At 40.7% G+C, this 24,511-nt stretch overlaps 1 protein-coding gene across 6 annotated transcripts in view; it reads left to right on the forward strand.

Annotated features, from left to right (window-relative positions):
* LOC127072773 (neurogenic protein mastermind-like) overlaps positions 1–24,511 on the forward strand; it is a 158,478-nt gene that overhangs the window by 68,423 nt on the left and 65,544 nt on the right. Inside the window, exons 1-2 of one of the 6 annotated variants that reach the window (XM_051013478.1) lie at positions 9,855–10,151; positions 12,192–14,440. The exons of 3 other annotated variants lie outside the window; for them this stretch is intronic. In XM_051013478.1, coding sequence (XP_050869435.1) covers positions 14,435–14,440 — 6 coding nt within the window. In that variant the 5' untranslated portion in view covers positions 9,855–10,151; positions 12,192–14,434. Of the gene's footprint in view, positions 1–9,854; positions 10,152–11,116; positions 11,822–12,191; positions 14,441–24,511 lie in introns of those variants that run through there. 2 more of the 6 variants (XM_051013480.1, XM_051013479.1) reach the window with 2 other exon arrangements.

Here is a 24,511-nt window from a genome sequence, read left to right on the forward strand (position 1 = left end):
CTCTCTCTTTCTCTCTCTCTCCCCCTCTTTCTCTCTCTCTCCCTCTCCCTCTCCCCCTCTCTCTCTTTCGTCTCGTCTCGTCTCGTTCGCTCTAGCTATCTCTACACCTCCGCTTAATAATACACACCAACGAAGCAGCCACTATACAACGACACACCAGTGGCACCGACAGTATGGCACACCACTTTATTGATCTTCTTTCCTCGCTTTCACAGGTTTCAACCCGAATTTTCCACCACTTTATGCAAGCATCGCCCTCCTGGCCGTTTACGCGGCCCTGCACCCGGATTCATCCATTCGCCGATAAATCGAACCAGCCTCAGGGGCTGCCAAAGAGAAACCACCTCTCTCTCTCTCTCTCTCTCTCTCTTTCTCTCTCTCTTCTCTCTCTCTTTCTCTCTTTGCCTCTCTCTTTATCTATCCATCTATCCATCTATCCATCTATCCATCTATCTATTTCTCTTCCTCTTTTCTCTATCTCTCTTCCTTTACTCTACGTTTAGCTACTATCTCCTCGGTGCTTTTAATTTTAAAAAATGTTTCCGAAGTGAATTGCCCAAACCACCGATTTCCTACTATGCCCTTTCAATTACAACCGTAAAGAGAAAATCTTTGGAACTAATAATAGCTCTGCCAAATTTGTTCGTTTATATCTCAAATTGAATTTCATTTTTTTGATACGAACAAGTTAGATACGTTGTCGAAAGCGTAAAATAGAAATAACAAGAGTAACATCATTTTTGTAATCGTACGGACGAAGAAACTAAAGAAAACGTGAAATGATCTAGGACGTTAGAGAAAGAGAGGGAAAGGATGAGACAGACGTTCGTGGTCTGGTTTCCGAGATCATGGATGGCGTTCATTGACCGCCAAGTGTAAACACTGTTGCGCGTCTCCCAACCCTCCTTCTTATCCTCTTCTGCCCTTTCCTTTCTCTCCCGCGACGCGTCTATCTGGCCCTACTCACGGACGTTCTCGAAGCAATGATTCACAACTCGGTAATTTCTCCTATCTACGTTCGAACGTGCTTTAAGGCCCATCTACTAGCCCCCTTTACGTTTCCACTTGAGACAGATTGAAATTTCAGTCGATATTACGGAGCTGTCTACGGAAAGAACGAAATCGATATTCTCGAGTTTATACTACGGAGTATAAGAGTGCCGAGTTATTTATACGAACAATTTGTATGATTGCTCTGGATACTTCAGTGGTGATTGATCGTAAAGCTAAATACGGATAAAATAAACAGCAAGACGTTATTATAGAGATAGAGAGAGAGAAATAAAAAGAAAAGTAAAGACAATTTCTTATTGTACAATATAAAAAAGAATTATTTCTTCGTTCGATGAATTTTAATTTATCTTACGTACCTTGTAATAATTTCGTATAATAATTTCGGTTGATGGAGTCAACTAAAAGTACGGACGAATGATTTGAAAAGATACTAAGATTTATGTTCGAGGAGTAACGGTCTCTAAAGCGTCGAGGCGTTGCTCTCGTGAAAGCTACAAAGTAGCAGAAAGCATTGCAACGATCGCGCGTGGGAAAAGTGGGACACGCGAACGAATCGGATGTCAGAGAGTCGAGAACCCACCGTCCTCGCTGGCTAGTAACAATAACGGGCGAAATCATTCCCGTGCTTTATTACCGTGACATTACTAGGAACTCATTGGTTAATTGTTTGGAGGTGAACGTGTACGTTCGTTCTATGACAAGTTTCTTTTGTTGTTTTTATGTATTTATTTATTTTTTTTTTTCCATTTCGGCAAATCTCATTATGATTCATGTTCGTCGAAACACATTCGTCCTATCGCGCTTCTATCGTATTAGTTTTATTATAGTTTTTTATAATGGACTGCTTTTGAATTTACGAGAAATAGGAAGAATTTCTTGTGAAGCATTTTTTTCGTAAAGCTGGATATTTATGAAATAAAAACCTGTGTGCGTGCGTGTAAGTGTGTATCTATTAAAGATGAATTAATAATAGTCGCGAACGATTGTACGTTAATTTGTGCTATGGCAATAATCAAAGAAAGATAACGTTTAACAGGGTGCAAGAAGGGAGATAATGTTCATTAATATATCTCGTTTTGAAATGTTCTAACGATAATGGCTTTTCGAAATAAGCTTCGAATTATACATAATCAAAGTTATTCGAGTTTAGTAGAAAATTATTCAACGTTTATTGTGTGTTATGTATTAGCAGGGTGGAGGATTAACGTGTAAAATAGAAAACGTATTACAATGAGATTTTATGAATACACTAAGCAAACGTGTGTCTCCTGTTGCTTGAGTTAGAACGGATGACTAATAAGATTTTTTCTTTTCTATTTCAGGTAAGTTCCACTCCGACGATCTATGCATCGAGGATGCTGTACTTTCGATCGTTGTCAAGTCGTTTCTATGGAGATGGTTGAAGTCTTGCAAAGTACGAAGTATAAAAATCAATAATTTTGCTTTATATTCGTGACTATTAAACCATTTTACTCGATGTTATATCGAGTGTATTCAAATATTTAGAACAATATGTTTTCATCGAAATATATATATATATATATATATATATATACTATTTATGTGTATATAGAATATTGATTTTTTGATAGAATGAAAAAATGCGCTCAAAATTAACCAACAAACAAACAGACAAAAAAGTGATATATCAATATTATTTCGTTAAAATAGATTAATATCGTTGGATAGTATGTGACGATAGGAGAATGTTCGTGATTCGCCGGTTACGTTCCACCGATAATAAATGTCGAGCACTGTTTTTCGTGGAAGTTCTCTTACCGAGAAGAGATTTGTTTAACCAACGACGGTAATTCAGTTACGTGTGAGCGTGATACCAAGTAGCGCACGGTCATCGTCGTCGTGGTCTCGACATCGAAACGTATACCAAGTGTTCACGTATAAGGGGGACTGACAATGAAGAGAAGCGTACGATGTCATTCCTAAGCAGAGATTCTCATTAACGACTATAAAACGTGAACGTAAACGTAAACGTAGTAATAGGGTCGAGGAAAAAATAGATGGAAATTTTCGAAAAATTCGTCTCAGGTATTTTTCTTTCTCTTCTTTTTTTTTTATAACCGACTGATTTTCTTTTCTTTTTCTTTTTTCTCTCTCTTTCTTTCTTTTTATCATTTTTCTCTCAAGATCGAGTTCAGACGCATCGGGATTACTCGCGGATGAATTTTTTTCATGCTCCAATCTCTCGACCATAAAAAGGCTCGTTACATCTCGCAATTCCTATGGGAAAAGGAAAATTTTTGTCGTGTGGTGTATATCTTGTAACGTGAACTTCTCGAGAGAGAGAAAGAAAGAAAAAGAGAGAGAGAAAGAGAGAGAGAGAGACGAGTTGATACTTTGGGTCGAAGGTTGAAAAGGGTAACTCGTGCGCTCGCCTACGCCTCGACGAGCCACGCGTCCTTCTCGTTTTGTCCCTCGCAGCGAGATCTTTTTCTTTATCCTTCCACGCGTATTTCCTTCTTAAAAAGGACGGTGAAAGGAACTCGTTGGTTTAGCAGCAGGAACCTTTGCAAAAACATCCGAATAAGATTTTTAAAAGTTAATTTTTGCCGACGTTTACGGTAAGTGGTTATCTCTCTCTCTCTCTTTCTTTTTCTTTTTGTTTTCTTTGTCTTCCTTATTATTATTATTTCTTTTTTTATTTTCGATAATACGATCAAATCCTATTTTGCTGTCGTTATCGAAGAAAAATTGTTTGTAAAAATTTGGAAAAATTATTTCGTTCAATGTAGGGTATAATAATTTTGTTCTCCTGTTCATTCGACTTTCCTCTTTTCTCTAGCCTTTCCTTTGTCGCAACAAAGAGAAAACATAGTTTGCTTGCAAGTGGAATTTGCTGACGACAGGTTTCTCTGAACTCGCATGATTAACCGTGCGCCTTACGAGATAAGTCGAAGACTCTTCGGTGTACGTTAGCCGGATACGCCGAAACGTAAATCGTAACGAGAAGAATCGCGGGAATAGTTTGACATTTTATCTTGGTTATGTCTAAACATGACTAAATACTGTTACCTATCGCTCAACGATATTTACTTTATTTTATCACAGTTTAAACGTAAAAAAAAAGAAAAAAAGAATAGAAAATAATTTAACTATCTCAAGTATATCTTCTTTCTCCGAAAATTTTTCCTTTAAAATTCATCGATTTTACACATTGGCAATGGCAATGGATCATACGATTTAAGTTTACCATAGTATTAAAGAATAATTTAGGTTAAAATAATATTATTTTAGCCGAACTCTGAAGAAATATCGAAAAGTTTTGCGTTAGCATTTCTAAGAGTATCAAACTAAGGAAAGTGAAAGAGAGAGGGAGAGAGAAAGATAGAGAGAAAGAGAGAGATAAAGAGAGATAAAGAGGACGAAGAGGAGAAGAAGAAGAAGAAGAAGAAGGATAGGGAAAGAGAGAGATTTGCGTTTCGACGTCCCGACGCTCGGCAGTTGTAGCCCGAAAGTTCCACAGTCGCAGCGTTCACGCTGGATACAACAGAGGGTGGATTGAGACTTTCGCGTGGCGCAGGCGTCGTTGCACTTTCGAGTATTCCAAGAGACCGAGAACGTGAGAAAGAGATAGATGTAAAGAGGAAAGGAGAGATAGAGATAGATAGATAAATAGATAGAGAGAGAGAGAGAGAGAGAGAGAGAGAGATGCGTTACTCCTTTCGTTGTAGAAGCTCTTGGCGTTTCCACCCTCCGTTTTCCACCCTTCCTTCTTTCCCACTCTGGGTGACGAGCGTACGCAAAATAGCGGCACGTCGTCGAGAGCGTCGCGTCTCCTTTCCAGCAATCGCATTTTCCACCTTGCTTGATAAAAGCATAGTCTCGTGAATTTTGCGAGTAAAGACGTTCCACCCTAATCGTTTTTATAAATATAAGTATAACTTTCGATAGGCCCTTGTATTATTTATAACGAGTTAATCAGTATCATTCTTTAAATTTTAATCTTTTTAATAAATAAAAAAAAAAAAACAAGAAAAGAATTTCTCTTTTATTTTTACATAAAATTGTGAAATATGTACGATCGATAAGAAACGAGATCGTATGAAGTTAAGAGATTAATCGGACATCTTACCATTCGTCTTGAAAAGATTTATTCGCGTTTAATATTAAGTTATGAATTTATTAGAGCGAAACAATGATAATAAGAAAAATCCGACGTTGGACGGAATATTTTTACGAGGGAAACTTCGGTTGATAAAAATTTTTTAATCGCGTTCATGCGCGAGCGAACCCGAAAAATAACTTTTTTATTATCGCCGCGGGATCGTTCTTACTTTCTCGTATGAGCTTTGGAGGCGTTAATTATTACACTCTTTCCTTGTTTTCAAACTCTCATCCTTCGGAGATCTTTATAACTTACTTATCTCGTAGAACGATATAGAGTCTCGATTTTACATAATAATCGGAATATATCTAGTTCGACTGTCGAAATTTCGTGCGGTATCATTTACAGTATCGCGCAACAGGTGACACGATGTGCATTTTTTAATTCGCATTTAAATGCGTCGAATCGGAGTCGAATTGGACGGAGGTAAATTTTAGCTCCGTAAACCGCAGCCGTAGAATCTCAATTGATGATGAATCAATTTAAAATGGAGAAAAGAGAATCGATCGTCGTCGTCGTCGTCGTCGTCGTCGTCGTTGGGAGTGACGACGCCAAGAAAGACACGCATTTCGACGAGAAGCTCATGCAAAAATGGATGGCATTGATGGGATGGATGACAACAAAAAGAAAGAAAAAACGGATCTGAGTAAAAGAGAGAAAAGAAAGAAAAAAGAGAGAAAGAGAGAGAGAGAACGATCTCTCGCAAATCAGCGAGAGATGGCATCGCCCTGGAGTACCTTTCTCTTTCCACTAGTCCTTCTCTTTCTCTCTATTGCTCTTGCTCGCTCAAAATCCTTTCTTTCGTACGCTCATTGTGCCGGATAATATCGCGGTTGCCTTCTTCTTTCGCCGAGTGTCGCGAGCGAGCTCGAGAGAAATGAAGTCGACAAGAGAGAGAGAGAGAGAGAGAGAGAGAGAGAGAGACGGAGAGTGGGAAGATACAAATATATATCATATAATATATGTATGTAGAATCGACTGGCTTTCTCTCTCCATGGACATTTCAAAAATAGTCCGGCTTGAAAGTACGCGACAAGAAAGGATCGATGATTCTTAAGGATATATACCAACGAAAAGTAAGTACGCCGTTCGTAATCCTAGGACGGTTTAAATTATATGTAAAAAAAAAAAAAGAAAAAGAATAATTCACGTTCCTGGAGATAAATCGATGAGCAGCGAAATCTCTTCTCTCTGACGGACTCCGCGAAAAATCGAACGAAATTCTTATATATGTGTACATGGTTAACGCGAATGAGTGGAAAGGGAGAGGGAAGAAGAGGGTTATTACGTTACTCGGGATGTTCATGACGCTTATTCTGAAAAGGATAAGGATGGTGGCGGTGGCGGCAAAAGGATGGCGGTATTGGCGGTTGCAGCTCTCTCTCTCTCTCTCTCTCTCTCTCTCTCTCTCTCTCTCTCTCTCTCTTTCTCTCCCTTTCCTCTTTCTCTCACATACACGCACACACACATATACGTATCGCTCGTTCCACCGTTCTTTCTGTGCTCCCGTCGTTCTCACGGGGCGAAGCGGTTCAGTGCAACGTCCTCAACGCCCATACCAACCGCCACAGGTACCCTCGTCGTCGTCGTCGTCGTCGTCGTCGTCGTCGTCGTCGTCGTCGTCGTCGTCGTCGTCGTCGTCGTCGTCGCCGTCGTCGTCGCCGTCGCCGTCACCATCGTCGTCGTCATCGTCGTCGCTATCCTTATGCCCCCCTTTCGTACGTGTGTGCACGCGCGCGCATATCTATTGTGTATTTGTACGACTAACATAAGCGAGACAATGGTCAGTGGCATAGGTGGCGTCGCTCGTAACGCGCGTACTTCGCCTTTACGGCAGCCGCGTTAGACTTAATTAAAAGCTCGAACCATCCCTCTCGTAAATGAGAAAATGAGAGAAAGAGAGAGAGAGATAGCTTACAGATATTAACGTCGCATTCGTATGCGAGGTTCGCGTGGCGATCCAATAATTCCGCGTAGAGGGAAAGCGTACTTCGTTATCCCTCTACGTTCCTCCTCAGGAAATTGCACGTCCTCCAAGTCCCAGCCGAGGAGTGCTGGGTCAGCACTTTTTATCCGTCCTTCTTTCGAAAATATGGGTTATAGTTTACCTAACATTTTGTCCTTTCCTTTTAATAAAAAGAATTAATAGATTTTATATTATTAAATATGATATATCTTTGTCCTTCCTTTTATGTTTTCAAAGATTTTTTTTTTTTGAAGTATCTTCGACAGATAACAAGCGTTTGAATATCGCCATGATCGATTACTGTTGATCAAAAGTTGGTAATTTTGAGCGCAAACGTTAAATCTAAAAATCATGGAAAACGTTTAATCTGCTTCTGAAACTTTTCTCGTTCCTACGAACGAGAAACAATTTAAACTGATTCAAATTTATCGATCGATAATTCGTTGCATATTTAATAGACGGGAAAGTTTCTAGTTGCAAGTCGAGAGGCATTGTCTCAAAGCTTACAAGAAAAACTTCTCTCGATCGTTCGGCTCTCTTAATTTCTGATAAATATAATAATTGACTGTTAATCCTAACTTCTGGTCGGCTTTATCTTCGACTCTCTGTGCTCCGTTAGCAGTGCCGTTTTTTTTCCCCACGATATTACACGATCAACGATTCTACGACGTTACAACGAACGCGATAATGCGCAAAAATTTCTATTTCAAGATATAAAAAGATATTCATCGAACGCTTAAAGAATTTTTCTAAAGACGAAAACATACTTACATACGTAAAAGTAAATACGTACGTATGCATGTTTGTCCGTGAAATCTTTTCGAATTCGTTTCCTCCTAGAAACATCGTGCGAATCAAATAATCGCAAGTAGTAAACACGCGAGGAACGCTACCGAGCGGAAAATACACACGTTACGCGCTCTAAGGTTAAGGTCGAGGTTCCTCGCGCGAGCAAGCATCGGCGGAGCATCGTGAAGGAAACGTGGCGTTGGATACACGTCTAGCTGTTTACAACGATCGCTCTTCATAGCGCGAACATTTATTATCTCTTATCGTGCAGCTATTCGAAAGAATCGTGATATCGGAAGAAAGATCAGATTTGAAATATAAAATGGAATCGGCCATCACAGTCTATCCATACGAGATATAATAATCATTCGTTCGAACTAATTACAAATGATCGTGCAAATGTGTGAACGATTTGATCAGAAAAATATTTTCGGATTAATTGTTACGGTCGGAGCTATTCGAAGAAATGAAAAAAAAAAAAGAAAAAAAAAGAAAAATAGCAGGAAAGAAATCCGAACGACGAGATCGAGCACCACTGGCGCGGATTTGTAGTAAGCGTAAGCAGAGCGGTACAGATGCGTCGGCTGTTGCGCGCGCGCGATCGACGAATCCCAGCGCGCACCGTGAAACCGTGATGACGCAACCGCCAAGCGTTGGTGGAGGTTGGAAGTGCGGGCGACGCGTCGCGAACGCGACTCTACGTGTACGTGTATGTGTATGTGTATGTGTATGTATATGTGTGTGTATGTATGTATGTATGTATATATGTATGCGTGTGTATGCGCGAAAAGCTCCGTCGCCGCTTCGCGTGGGAGGCCTTTAAGTCGCGCTCGCGACTTTCCTTCCTTTGAGAATCCAAAGAATTCTATTAACGCGTCTCGCGTTCTATCGCACCAAGTACCTTTTACAACTTCCAAATAATTTGATAATGATCGAAAACAATTTGCTCGTTGAAAACGATCGGCAGATTTAGTTTTCTTTACTTTCTCTCTTTTTTTTTTTTTTTCTTTCTTCTATGGAGGTAATTGTAAAATTAGATTCAACGCGAGCGATTGTAAAAAAAGAAAAAAAAAACTGGAACGAAAAAAAGAAAACAGATAAGATCGTTAATGTATCAGGAAAAATTTTGTTCCCTCTCGGAATTAACTCATTCTTTTCCTGGAAAATTTCCCTCAGGATGGTATACGCTTTTTCGAAACGATAAGGTCTCTCTCTACTTTCCGTAAGCGCGGTAATGGAAAAACTTTTGGCAGGGTTTGAGGGAAGTGTAGGTAGTCGGATAGCGGGCATCGGGTGGGTGACCCGGTGCGCAGGTAGTCCGATGTTTCACCCCCACCCTTTCGCGTTTCACTTCGGCCGATGGCACGCGAGCCGTACGTAGCGTACGACTATTGGAATTGTATGCGACGATAATACGCCGTACGGTATAGCGACGATGGTGGGATGGTGGTATAAGGTTCTTGAAAGAGGGAGTGAAAGAGGGAGAGAAGGGGAGAGAGTCTCTCAAAGTCCGCCGCCGCTGTCGTCGTCGTCGTCGTCGTCGTCGTCGTCGTCGTCATCGTCGTCGTCGTCGTCGTTGTGGTCGGTGGCATCGAGGCGTCCGGTAGGAGCGTCGCGTCGCTCGTCGTGTCGAATCGTATACACACAGACAGAGATCCGCAGCAGACACGGAACACAAATTCATATGTATCAAGCAGCGTATATACATGTATAAAGGAGGAGGCACATCGAAAGGAACGAAACGGCTTCGGGCTCGGTCGGACTCGTTCGGGCCATGCTATTCACCGAAGCTGGCCGATGTTCACCGAGTAGCGTCGGTCGACTAGCATCGGGCAGCCAGGCAAGCAAGCAAGAAAGCAAGCAAGCAAGCAAGCAAGCAAGCAAGCAAGCGAGCAGGCAGGCAAGTAGGCAGGCAGGCAGGCAGGCAGGCAGGCAGCAGGCAGGCAGGCAGACTGGCAGACAGACAAGCAGGCAGGCAGGCGAGGCCTCCTCTTTCGAGAGTCGAGTCGGGGAGTCAGTGGCTGACGACTCCTCGGGCCGTCAGGTTGTTCGTGCGGGGGATGTCGACGCCTTGCGCTACCACGAAACCACGTGCGCCGCGTGACAGTTCCGATAGAACCGTGGGAGGAGGTTCGTGGTGTCGCCGAGCCGACGAGACGCGACATCGTACGAGCACCGATCGAGCGCGGCAAACCTCTTCCTCCTTCGTTTTCATACTCATCTCTTAGTGTTGTTTTAACATCGTAACCGACGATAACCGTACGACGATATTTAAAAGAATCCTTATTCTTCCCTTACTCTTTCTCTTTTCGTCCTCCTTTGTACTTTCTTTATTTTATTTTTAAAACAAAGTGCCCTACTCGTTCTCTCTTTCCATTTTCTTTTATTTTCTCTCACCATCGTTAATCGTTTACCGAGATTTTTCACTTACTTGAAATATTTATAAAGGAGATTTTTGTCGTTCGCGAAATTCTGTCCCAGGTTAAACCGACGATTCGATCTTTGCTAATTTTCGACAAAGTACTTACCCATCGATCGATGTTTTTCACGAGACGTAAAATAAACGAAGATGGAATTCGATTGATATCGGTCAGTAGAGTATTTTCGTCTTTATCGTGATTATAACAAGAACCGAAAGACGTCGAATGTGAATATAATGAGTGCCGTACGTGAGAAGAACGTCAAAGTTATCTCACCGGTCGTTCCAAAGCGAAAGTAGGATCGAACGCGTTGTGAGAACGGGATCGATACGTAGCCGATTTTTAGGGTCTAAAAAATACTCGCTAGCGATCGCAATTTCGATTCGTTTAAAAATCGATAAAAATTACTTATGACATTATACTCTATCAAATTTTAATGAATCAAATCGAATCGGTCGATAAGTCGGGTGAATCGATAAAATCGATCGGAGAGACTCGTTGGAAGAAAAAAGATTACAAATCATCGAATGTTATCTCGATCGGTTGATCAAGTTGATATTAAGGATGTTCCTTTAGTTTTTTCTTTCTTTTTCCTTTTTTTTTGTTCTTCTTTTTTTTTAAGAAAATCGTAAAAGATGTGAATCGGGCCGAGTCGGATACGTAACGTAACGCGTGTAAATTAGTCGCGGGACGGCCGCGCCTGGGACAAGAAACGGAATAATAACGACCGCGACCGGAAGAAGAAGGCAACGACGACGGAGACAGGGAAAGGAAGAGTAAGAGAGACAAAAAAGGAGGAAGAAGGCAAAAGGAGAGAGAGAGAGGGAGAAATAGATAAAGAGAGAGAAAACTTCACGAATGCGATAGGAAAGAGGGAGGGAGAAGTCACGAAGGTTTGGATAGAATAGAGAGAGAGAGAGAGAGACGGAGACACAGATAAAGATAAAGATAAAGAGAGAGAGAGAGAGAGAGAGAGAGAGAGAGAGAAAGAGAGAGAGGGCGAGGAGGGTATCGCGAAGAGAGGGAAGAGGTGGAAAGAAGATTTCTGGGCACGCGCAGTACACCTGCTAGCGTGTAGTGGCACGCGCCGTACCAACCCTTCTCCACCAGCATCACCAGCACCACTACCATTAACAGTACTACCACCATCAAGAACGGTAGCGGCAGCGGCAGCGGCAGCAGCAGCGGCAACAGCAGCAGCAGCAGCACGGCCGCTGGCATCGCTTGGCCCTCTCCACCTCGTTCTCTTACTGCGACGGCAGTCGAGCACTCCCTCCCTCGTCGCGGCGCTTCGTTCTCCTCCGCGGCCGTCGGCGCCGCTTCTCCCACCCTCCCCCGAGCGTTCCTCCCTCCGGAACGGTCCCCTCGCGCGTGCCGCGCGGGAGTCAATCGCTCGTGGACTTCGACGAGGCGAGCACACGCGGCTCCTTCCTCTCTTCTCTTTCTCTCCTCTCCCGACGTCGTTCGTGCGTGACGTTTTCGACGTGAAAAAGAAGGAGAAAGAAAGAAGTACGATCGACGTCGTTCGCCGTGTCTTGACGTTTCTCCCTCTCCTCTCTCTCTCTCTCTCTCTCTCTCTCTCTCTCTCTCTCTCTCTCTCTCTCTCTGTTTGTCTGTCTTTCTCTATCTATTTATCTATCTCTTTCTTTCTCTCCCTCCCTCTCTCTCTCTCTCTCTCTCTCTCTGGTTCTCAGTCTTTTTCTCTTCTTTTTCGATGACTCTCCATTTTCCTCTGTCTGTCTGTCTCGTCTGTTCGTATCTCCTAAAACTCTTGGAGTTTCTAATTGGTTAAATCTTCGATGTAGCTATATATATATATATATATATGTGTGTATATATATGTATGTATATATATATTATATATGTATATATATATTAGGTGAGAGAAGATAAGATCGATAAAGGAAAAGAAGTGTATCCCCAAGGTTGGAGTGGCAAGGACATTGTCGATAAAAGGTGCGAAGAAAAAGGGAGAGAAGGACGGAGAATACGAGTAGAAGTAAGAGAGCACGGCACGAGAGTAGCCGGCCGATGTTCGCGTATGAAAGAATCCAGTCGGCCTCTTCCGCCTTCTCCTCCTCATCCTCTCGCGAGAGCACCGCGAGGAGGGAAACGTCATCGACGACGAGAAGTTTTATCTAAGAGCCGAGACCGCTGCGTGGAGAACGACGAGGAGGACGAGGACGACGGCGAAGCCGTTCCGATCCTCGTCGAAACGTTCTCGATCCTCCGATCCGAAGGGAATAAAAACGAACGGAAGACTGTTTAAGACGTAAGAAAGAGAGAGAAAAGGCCGTCCAGTTGAGAGGTCCCTGACATATTTCGAGTCTCGTCGTTGGAATCTCGCGAGTGGCCGGCCGATGCCCGTTGATCCGGCCGTTCCGCCGCAGACTTTTCCCGTTCCTTCGTCTCCGCCGTAGTGGAAAAGAGGCAGGGAGAGAGGGAGAGGACAAGCACACTTTTCTTGATCGTTCTTCCGCGCAACGAACGTTTCTCATCGACCGAGCTCTCTTTCTCTCTCTCTCTCTCTCGCTCTCGCTCTCGCTCTCGCTCTCTTGCTCTCGCTCGCTCGCTCGCAAAACCACCTGTTGACGATTTACGAGGGAAAATCTACGTCGTTCTACCTTACGAAACGTTCTACATTTGACATTTTTTCCAGAAGAGATCGGCAAGTTCTTTCTTCTAAAGCAACAAAGACGTCATTCCAAAGAAAGGTGCTAACGTTCGTTCTAGTGTTTAATATAAATGCCGCAAGCAACCTCGAGTAATCCTATTTTCTTCGAAACCGATCGAAAAGGGGCGAAGAAGAGGGAGACAGGAGGTTAAAGCTTTCACAGCTCTTCGTACTTTTCGACGACTCGAAGAGTACGCTACTACGGACAGCGAGTGTTTTTCTATGTCAATGTTATCCGTGCGTTGACGTGTTATCGGTCAGTTGCATCGGCGCTGCCTGAAAAACTCGTCGGTGTCAAGAGGTCACAGAACGTTCCGTGTAGATTACGCGATCCGCGAAACGCCTTTCGGACAGGTCTGCTCTTTGTCTCTGTCATTCTTTCGCATTTTCGCTCTGTGAAGCAATTAAAACAAGAAGAAGAAGAAGAAGAAGAAGAAAGACAGACAAAAAAACGAAGAAGATCTTGAAAAAGAGATTTTGAAGAGGGGATGAAAAGGGAAAGAGAGGAAGAAGAAACGATTGGTCCTTCCTACGATAGCTCCAAAGACGATCGATTCAAAGTGATAGCTAGTCAAATAATAAATAATTAAGAAGAAGAAGGAGATATATCAATAGTCATAGAAATTCAAATGTATTTCCGTGAGGGAATTGGAACATTTTAAAAAATATTCCTTCGAGGAGAGAGATATATCGCGTGGTTTTCGTCGTGTTGTTCGCTGACGATAGCGTTAAACAAACTCCGACGACCTTCCGCGCACGTAGAACTTCGCCGGTATCTGCAAGGCGAGCCGATAACGCTTTTGTAATAATAATATAAAGCCATTGGACTTGTTCGAAAACGAGCATCAACGTTCGCTCGTCGTTGTTATTCGTCGAATCGATCTTTGTATACTCTTTCTCTCTCTCTCTCTCTCTCTCTCTCTTTCTTTCTCTCTTTCTCTCTTTATTTTTTATTTTGCCTTTTTTTCTTTTTCTTTTCTCTCTTCATCGATTCATCGATACACGAAGTGAAAAAGGAACTGAGAAATTCCGAAAGAACATTCGAAAGGTATTACACTCGTACAGTGAAAAAAGTGTAGAATTAGTGTAAATCTTGGATGCGCTCGCTGGAAGAGCGACCCAAGTCGAATTTTGTCGTTGATTATTGAAAGTTTGTCGGACGTATTAAGAAAAAAAGAAGAAGAAGAAAAAGGAAAGAAAGAAAGAAAGAAAATCTAGTGAACCACCGGTGGACTGTGCATTTCGAACGAAAAGAGAGGGAAAGGGAGACAGAAGTGCGTCGAACCGAGAAAGATTTAAATAAAGTGATCGAGCGAGGATAGAAAGCGCGTGATCGAAAAAAGGGTATGGTGGGCCCGGCACAACCAGGGCCTTGGGCCCGGGTGGCCCGCCTCTGAAAGAAGAATCTTATATCCGACCCGTCAATTTGCTCCATTACGCTGCCTGGAATGATGGTACGTTTGTTTTTCTCTATGATTTAGACACGATATTTGAGAACGTTTTAGTAACGAAATGGATAAAAAAAAAAAGAAACTACATTTATATCAAATTTCATTCACGAATCTTCTTATATCGTAAATAATCGATCGATATTATGTCAAAAGGATTTCTATTGTATTTTCGTTCAATTTTCATTATTAGATAAGATCGTTCGTTTTTAATTGAAATTGTTTTAATCGTCCCGTCGTATTTATTTTTAGAAAGTCGAGCCAAGTCGATAGATTAAGTGCATAATTGAATTAATAAAATGAAGGAGGAATAAAATAAATGAAATTATGGTTGAGATCGTTTTACGATTACGTCGTTTTATTCTAATTATTATTAACAGAGAAGTATAGAATCCATTAGGATATTCGATGTCGCGATGACTCTTTTCAGAAATTTGGAAAAAAGGGAAGAAAAAAAAGAGAGAGAAGGAAAAAATATATAAGAAAAAGAAACGAAAGAAGTAAAACGTTTATCGCGTCTGACTCGAAATCGCGAGGTTTCTCGTTGGTAGAATAAATGATGGACACGCGCGCACGAGCACGTATTACGCGGCCGTGACAATAGAGTCGAGCGTCGTCTAACGGCATTCTAGCGGTCGACCGAGCGATAATAGGAGGTATTCGCGATGTTTCGCATCGTTCGAAGACGTTCCTCGACCGTTCTCTGTTCTCAGCCTCGTTGTCGTTGTTCTGGTCATATCGATTTCTTAACGCTTACGGCACGAAAAATACGATAGGAAAAATATTTCTCACATATTTCGGTATCATTTATTATTCGTTCGAAACGATTGACTTTTAAATTGACAATTTATCGCTTCATTGACGTAAACGCTGACATTTATCCTCATAAAAATACGTAAATTCGTCAAAAAAGAAAAAAAAAAGAAATAAAAGTGAAGAAAAGAAAAAGAAAAAGAAATATCGGCATAGGAAGTAAGCGTCATTATTATTCCTTAAAATGTCGTCCTATAAATAGAACGATCATATATTACTTTCTTAACGTTTATTCGCGTCTGATTAGTTTAATTAAAAGGAAAACGTTCAAATATCCTAAACGGATTAATTCGTGATTCTGTTTTGAAAGGCCGACTTGTACTTTGTAGACTTGTAGACCGTCCATTCTACATTGACCGTTATCAATGAAATCGTTTCCTTATTACTCTAATTTAATCGAGTTTATCGTTAGAACGATATTCCCACTGGCAGCGTAACTAACTTCTAATTACTTAAGCCTCAGTATCTTTCGTACTGTTATTTAATAAAGAACACGGCACGTAAATACATACGTAAATACATATCCATGATGTTCGTGTTCGAATCTAAGAACTCCATTACGCAAAGTAATAGACGCGTTCCGCCTTTGACAAGAAATAAAAAGTAGATGATTATCTTTGCTGTTTATGATACGACGATAAATTCGTTCCGCGAAGTGTTTGTAGAAAACTAACCCTTTCGATTGAGTCTTTTATCGTTTTCATTTCGATTTTTAGCGTCTACGAATTTGCTGAAAAGATTGCAACTGAAACGTGTTCACCTTCCAAGGATCAAACGGAATGCATAATTTTTATCTATTTTTTACGGCTTCTAACGATCCACAAAAATTATCGTAAGATCGTATGAAAAGGACGACGACGACGACGATGCATCATATTAAAGAATCTAAAGACGCGTTCGATGAAACTTCATTATTTTTTATATGACACGTGTTACGGAATGTAATCGAAAGATTTTTTTTCTTTTTTCTTTTCCTTCCTTTTTTTCCAAGGAGAAAAGAGGGAAAACCAAAAGGAGCAATGTCTTGATTTATCTTGATTAGATCTTGAGTAAATTTAATCATCGTCTTAAGTATCGTTGAAAAAAGATTGTTGGATCGATTACGCGTAGATAATCGTTTTTTCGAAGGGCTCTTACGTAGCTCCGTTCGCACGTAATAATTATTATCGAGGGCCACGAGGGAGAGGCAAGCCGTACTTATCGTTATTCGCGTTGCAATTAACTACCGCGGAGGTGGTGCATTCCCCTTTCGTTCGCGTGGGTGGAAAGAGGGGGAGGGAGAGAGAAAGAAAGAGAGAGAGAGAGAGAGAGAGAAATGGATAGAAGGGTAGGAGGGGTAGCTTCGAGTCCACGTTCCAGCTCTGGCAGGTCATAACGGGGGAACGTGCTTCGTTCGGTCGGTTGGTTCGTGGCTACGCGTCGGAATTATTTATACCACTTGATTACACGCGTTTGCTACCGGACAAAGCCGACCGAGAATCCGAAGGTGCACGAGCACCATTACGAGCACTCGATTGGTTAACTCGAAAAAGACGTTTATCCGTCTTATTTAGATTCGCCGAAGGAAGAAAGATAAAGTGCGAATGAAACGAATAGACAGTGTATTGTATTTTTTATCTATCCGTCATCGTTTTTTGCAGCATCGATTTTGGTTAAATAATATTCGTGAATATTGTGTCGCTTCGAATAGTACATAGATTGTCGTGTGAATTATTTAGATCTCTCGTGTGATCGTGAAATTAAATTACGTTTCTTTTTTCTTTTTTCTTTTTTTTTTTGTTTTCTCTTTTTAAGAAAACGTACGATATTATTTTCGTCGTTTGAAATTGCCACGAGACCGATCGTTCGATCAACATTTTATATTCGTTGTCAAACGAATTTACTTCGAGCGTCGAATCGAATTGATTTCATTTTTATTCGGCGATAGACGCAATAGGATCACTGACCAGTTGATTCGCACCGAGAAATATCAAGAGATTCGTCGCATAAGTTATCGACCCACTTCCAACTGGAGGAAAATGTAAGTTTCATCGAGCAAGTTGTTTGTCCTGAAACTACACGACTTACGAGTCGTACATCGGGCCCGGTTTCGCGCGATAAAGTTTGTTTTAGAAACCGAGTGGGTGGACATCATGGCATACAAAGTTTTACCGTGCTGATGTTTCGTAAACGATAATCTCAAAATCTTCTTAGAATTTAAAAAACCTTTTCCTCTCGTCTATTTAATCCTTCTATACATTTTTTTTTATTTATTAACGAAAATCGATCGACTTTTTCAAAAAGGAAAAAAGAAAAGAAAAGAATTTCTTACATCCGAATAAGATCGAATATTTATTATTTTATTCGATTCGATTGATTTCGTTAAAATTTTGTAGAATGATCGATACATACATATTTATATACATATTTACATACGTAAGAGTACTAGACTAAAACTTAGAAATAATATGTATATTATTTTAAACGTATGTATATACGATATTTCTTACTTAACACAAAGTTTTACATTGAAAATGATAAACTTTAAGGAAATTGTTTTCTCGAAATATTTCTCTTCGATTTATCCACCTTCGGGCGACTTACTTTTATCAGTCGCGCCCGGCCTTTGCACATTTCCGTTCCGTGTTTATCGTATCGCAACGAATATATGAATAAAATACGAATCTCCATTACGTGCGCGCGTGCACGCTCTTCTATCGCACATCGTACAAAACTAAACTAATTTAAATAAGCTTGGTACAAGTTTCGCGCATACAATTCTGTTAATCGTTAAACAGATGAACAACAAAAGAGAAATATTTTGATATATTTTATAGAAATCACTCATATTAAATATTATTCGATGCCGATGTAATTTTCGGATTAGAATAATATGATATATCATCGATGATTAAGACCCTGTCGTTATTTTCTATTTATTATCTGCGCTACTTACGTTTCTTTCCCACGTTTTCCTTTATTTTCTATTTTATTCCAACACTCTCGGAATTTTATCGACCACAATATACCTAATTGAATCTTTAAACGCTCGATTAGATCGTCATCGAATCGAAGCACTACGTTCATTGTCTAGAAACGAAGCCGAGAGCTATCTTGAATCTTCCGAGAGAAGGTTCAGGTCACTAAAATACATTGGTCGGCCTTGCCACGTTATTTAGCCTACTACTCTTTAGAGCAAAATCTCATTCTATCTCTTTCTCGTGGCACCCTCAATAAATTCCGCACAACGTTTTCCTTCTTTCTCTTTATCATTCCAACTACCTATCTCCATTCTTTGATTTCTCTTTTTCGCACTCGTCGGAAATATATTTAGCAGCATGAAGGAGGATGACAGATATCAGCTATACGAAGTACCATCTAAAATAATAGTGATTCGTGACTCGCTAGTATTAACTCCGTTCATATCCCTAGATATACAACCTTTTACATATGTATGTACTCTTATACGTAACGACACTATAGTACGGCTAGCGTCATTCAGTATTTTCCACTTCCTCCCTTTCCTCTCTCCTCTCTCACTCTCTCTCTCTCTCTCTCTCTCTCTCTCTCTCTCTCTCTCTCTCTTTCTCTCTTACGTTCTCCCTCTCTCACACTCTTTTCGTTTCATCGTCTATCTTCTCGCTTCTGTCGTTCAACGGATTACTTACTGCAGACATATGCTCTATACATAATGATCTGATTACATATCATCGTTGCTCTCCTTTCGATCCACTCTCCGCCTCTCGCTCAGCCGTTGATAAGCTCGATAAAATTTTAACATGCACGCTCTTTCAGCCGATCCTAATTTATCGTCCAGATGAATTTTCTTTAGAGATTTGCGAATAACTATTCTTCCAACTCACATTGATCATAATTTCATCATATAATAATTATCGATTTGTCGGATTATTATTATTATTATTATTATTATTATTATTATTATTATTATTATTATTATTATTATTATTGTTATTATTATTACTATTATTATTATCGAAGAATAATATGTTCATATATCGAATTTATTTCTAATTTATTTCTGACGAGATATTTTATTCGCGCAATATCAACGAATAAGAACGTCCCTTTAATTTCCTTCCTTTTTTCTTTTCTTTTTTTTTTTCTAATTGATATTCATTCGTACGCGGGAAAATTTTAAATTCTCGTTTTTATCTAATTAATGGACTTAATTAAAGAATTAATAAAGATAGTACGCGCGTGTGAATGCGTCTACGCGCGTATATAGGTAAAAGATATATACGTACATATATATATATATATATATATATATATATATATATACACATACATAGGTATTTCTCGCACATCCAATTCAAGCGTTCGTATTTTGACGGTAAGAAGGTTTAGCGCGGCCGTACCATCGCGAAATTTCCCCGCGCTTTACGACGCGATAAACCTTCGCGTTTCTCAACTAATTTCCAGCGTGACGAAAAGTCGTTCCGGCGATGAATTCACGTCGCTTATTCTAGAAATATCGTCCTACTCGTTCCTTCTCCCTTCTCTCTATCTCTCGCTCGCTCTCTCTTTTTCTCTTTCTCTCTCTCTCTCTTTTTCTCTCTCTCTCTTATTCTGTTTTCTACCTATTCGAACGGGGCCCGGTGGTCATCCATTAACGAAGATATTTTAAGAGAAATAAATAGGGATGCACGTGCCGACGATTCGCGATCTTCAAAAGATATAAGTATACGCTAGCATACTCACGCATGTAGGCACGCGCACGCATGCGTATGTAAAATATGTATAGGCGTGCGATTCCGCGCGCCATCCATACTTTCCTTCGACCGTATATATTTTTAGCTACTTCGAATCTCCGTAATTTCGGTTCAAATATTTCTCCATGAGCCGGCACCCAAATTCGGCCGAAGAGAAAAAAGACGACGACAACGAGAACGACGGCGACGCCGACGATCAGGAGGATCCTCAACGGAGACTGAGAGAGAAATCAAGTACCGCGTTAAATAACTTTCCGCGTATCTCCATCGGGACTTCTACGCTATCCAGCGAAAAGAAATCGAATTTTCGACTCCTTTAAATAGATTCTAACGTAGTTATACCATTGCTATCTTTGTAACACTTAAAATAGGTGAGTGACTCTCTCTCTCTCTTTCGTTGCAAAGCCCTGTGCAGAGATGGCACGTAGCCTCTCGATTCGCGCATGACTCTCTCTCTCTCTCTCTCTCTCTCTCTCTCTCTCTCTCTGTCTCTCTTTCTATCTCTCTTTATCTCTATCTCTATCTCTATCTCTATCTCTATCTCTATCTCTATCTCTATCTCTATTTCTCTTTTTCTGTTTCGATCCCTCCTCCCCCAACTACCTCTTTCTATCGTTGCTCGTGACTCAACGCGTCGACGAAGACACGGGACTATCCTTTTCGACTTATGATTTTTATTTCTGGCCTTGTCCACGACTTTATCATGCGTATACTATCATGAACAAAATCGCGCCTTTCGATTGTATAAAAACGATCAAAGAGAATTCGTCTAAAATGTTTCCATTGGAGATATTTCGAGAATTAAAGAGAGTATATAAGAGATCTCGAGTTAGAGGCATACCGATTCTAAGAATAAAACATTATTTAAGAAACTTTTCTTTTCTCTTTTTTTCACTTTAACGTTCCATCTTTTAGATAATGTTAAAAAAAAAAAAAAGAGAGAAAAAGAAAAAGAAAAGAATACACTGTTGATTAGATCAAAGGAAATTCGTAATAGCGAAAATCGTAAATAGCGTATCATCGATCGGCTTTCCTTCTTTTGAGAGTTCAAAGCTATACTACGTAAAAAAGAAAAACACAAAGTGGGAATATATAAAAACGAGCGAGTAGGAGAAAGGGGAAGGGGAGTGGGAGGGGAGGGGAGGGGAGGGGAGGGCAGTGGGAGGTGCGTATAGGGAAAGGGAGAGTATAGTGCTGCTTGGAAACGGTCGGAAAGGGCGGATGAGAAACATTCGCCGAGTCTCGACGAGGGCTCTTCCATTCGCTTTCCAGCTCCTCGCGCGAGGACTACGCGTCTGAAGTTAGAGGGAGAGAGTCGATGCGAACTTACAGAGAGGGCGGAGGACGCGTAAAACCTCCGGCCACAGATCGATAGAAAGGTCGGAGGTGTGTCGTGTCTGTTAGACTTTGGCCCGAACTTGCGGTTACCTACCTGTGCTTGCTGTGTTCTATTGAGCCTCGAGAATACTCACGTTTGTAAACGCTACCGACCCTTCTTACCTTATCCCCTTTGACCCTTTACCTATCGTATGAATGACGAATCTATCGTATCTACGAAAGGTTACAAGTCTTTCTCCTTTTTTCTTTTCTTTTTTTTTTCTTTCTCACCAATAGCATCGTTTTATTCATTAATTTGCAATTTTTTTCTTCTTTTTTTTTTTTTCCCCCGTTGAAAGGCACGAAATGTAGCTACGCAGATTATTTAAAATCATAGCCAATAATTCTGAACGTCCTTGATATTTCATTCTCCGTATTAAATCGAAAATTTGGTATCTTTGATCCAAGCAAATCGATTGTAACTGCAGAAGGTATAACGATGAAAGCGCGTTTCGCATGGTGAATTTTTAAAAGTAAGTATCTATACCATCGAAGAGAATATAACTTTATACGACACACATATTCTGGAGCACTTTGCTATACGGTAGTATCGATCAAGTATTACGGAAGCCATACAACCTATGCAACTGGTCCGACCTCAACGTGGCTCTCTATAATTATTACTACTTTTACGAGTAGTAAGCGTATGAAAAAGTACGTACATTTTAATATCAGTAAATTTATCCAAAGGATTCTTAATGGATTATATGAATACCAATTGGAAAATTGGATCCTTTTACCCATTTTTTTTGATTTTCATTTGTTAAGTCCTTTAATATCTTTATGCTTTTTTTTCATTTCTTTCTCTTCTTTTAATTCTCTTTTAACAATTATTTTATTACTCTATATCGTCTTTTTTATTTTCTCTTTTTCTTTTTATTTTTTAACGTAAACGAGGGTCGATTCGTATCAGGCCAAACAAATAGGTTCATTAAAGTCCTTTTAATCCCGCCGATTCTTTTTAATCGATCTACGTGGTAAGGAATATTTTACTTTCAAGAGTTCGACTCGGCACGATCGGATAGGCCAGCATAACGGAAGCGCGGTAAATCACCTCTCCCGTACTGTTTTGCAATTAAATCGCCACACGCGCGCTCATTTTGAAGGGAAACGTATCACCGGCGAGGGTCGCTGTAAATCATGAGTGGTTAATAAAGCTCAGGAAAGATACCTTCTTCGTATCGTCGACGGCGCGACCCATCGTGCTTTCTCATTGGTGAAATATCTCGAAGGTTAAGAAGATTTGCGAAAAATATGAGGACGAAGGGCGGAAAATAAAAGAAGTTTCTTATTTTTTTTCTCTTCTTTTTCATTTTTTCTTTTCTCATTTTTCCCTAATAATTTTGTCGATATGAATTACAATCCTAACTCGTCTCGTAAGAAAAATTATAATAATCGATGATTTATAAAACGTGAAAGATCTAACTTCTGTACTAATATATTCTAAATGTTATTAAAATTTTAAATGTTGTTTCTTCGTATTATACGAAAGAAACAAACGTTTGACAAAGGTTAGACTAGAAGGACTCGAACGATTGTTCACACTTAGTAGAGATATGTATATGTCGCCGTAAAAACTTTCGAGTTCTATAAGAGGAAAGACTTAAAGGCAATTCGCGATCCGGAAGTTGCTACCTTGCGGGCAAAGTTCGCCAAACCGACTACTCTCACTCCGTTACTCTTTCCATCGAGTCTTCCCTCTCCTTTGCTTGTCTATTTATCTATCTATCTCGATTTCTCTTTCTCTCTCCCTCTCCCTCTCTCTTTCTCTTTCTCTTTCTCTTTCTATCCGCCCTATTTTCAATTGCATGATGATGCAAAGCCAACCCTCTCGTGCACGCCGAAAGTGACGTGCGAACGTAAACGCTTTCAAGTCGAACGAAGAAGTCTCTGAGAGAGAAAGAGACAGAGAAAAAGAGAGGGTGAAAGAGGTCGGAGAGAATCGATATTTGGTGGCAGCGTGTCGCTAAAGTCCAACTCTCTGTCTCTCTCTCTCTCTCTCTCTCTCTCTTTCTCTCTTTCTCCGTTCCTAACAGTTCTCTTTCTCTTTCTACTTCTTCGGCCGTTTAACCCTTCGAGCTGGAACACGCGTGGCTTCTGTCTTTTCTCCTTTCCTCTTGGAAAACGAAAAGCTCTCTTTAACTTAAGTAGATCGCATTTCATCGCGCCTCATTTAAGAGCAGAAGCGGATAACGATTACTACCGATGGATTTTTCTTATCGTCGTGCAAAATTATAACCGGAGCTTCTTTTCCCTCGACTCTTTTCTCTTTCTTTCTTTTTCTTTTTTTTTCTTTTTCTTCTTTTTCTTTTTCTTCTTATCGTATAATAAATTAAACGACTATGCTTCGTTATACATTACTACACAACTATTTTTACGATCTAAAGTAATCCAAATATTAATCACGAATTTATAAAAACTTATTAAACGAAAGAGATAGAATTTCATTTTCAGCGTTAACGAATCTCCTTAAATATCGTGATATATTTACATATACTTTCGTAAAATGGAAAGGTTCGTTGGATTTGACGAATCGAAAAAGAATAGTAGGAAGAAGTAGTCACGAAAAGGGGACAAAAGTTTCTCGTTCGTGCGCCAGCAAACGAGGCCGTTGGGTGATGGTTAGAGAGAAACGTAAGAGAGGGCTGATGAAGGGCGGGGAAGGAGGGAGGATGGAAGGTTAGCGTAGTTTCGCGCCTATTCGCTGAAATAATAATGTTCCCCTCTCGACGGAGAGTGCACGCTGCCGCCACTGCTGCTGCCGCTGCCGCTGCCGTTGCCGCCGCCGTTGCTGAGTCAAGTTAGGTTGGACACTAAATTACACTCTCGCCACGTTCGTCCCACGCGAGCGAAGAAATTCAGGCTCTGGCTGAATCCCCGAGCCGACTACTACAGACTCGCAGTAGTAGCAGCAGCAGCAGCACCACCACCACCACCACCACCACCACCACCACCACCATCACCATCACCACCACCACTACCACCATCACTACCACCACCAACATCACCATCACCATCACTACCACCACCGACATCACTAGCGCAGCTATCTTTTTTAATTAATTTCTCCTGTCTCCACATCGGAGGACGTGGATGAATAAATGATAATCACGAACAGCCTTGCTGCTGCTGCTGCTGCTGCTGCTGCTGCTGCTGCTGCTGCTGCTGCTTCTGC

Source organism: Vespula vulgaris, chromosome 2 (assembly GCF_905475345.1).
Source record: "Vespula vulgaris chromosome 2, iyVesVulg1.1, whole genome shotgun sequence".
NCBI classification, from domain to species: domain Eukaryota; kingdom Metazoa; phylum Arthropoda; class Insecta; order Hymenoptera; family Vespidae; genus Vespula; species Vespula vulgaris.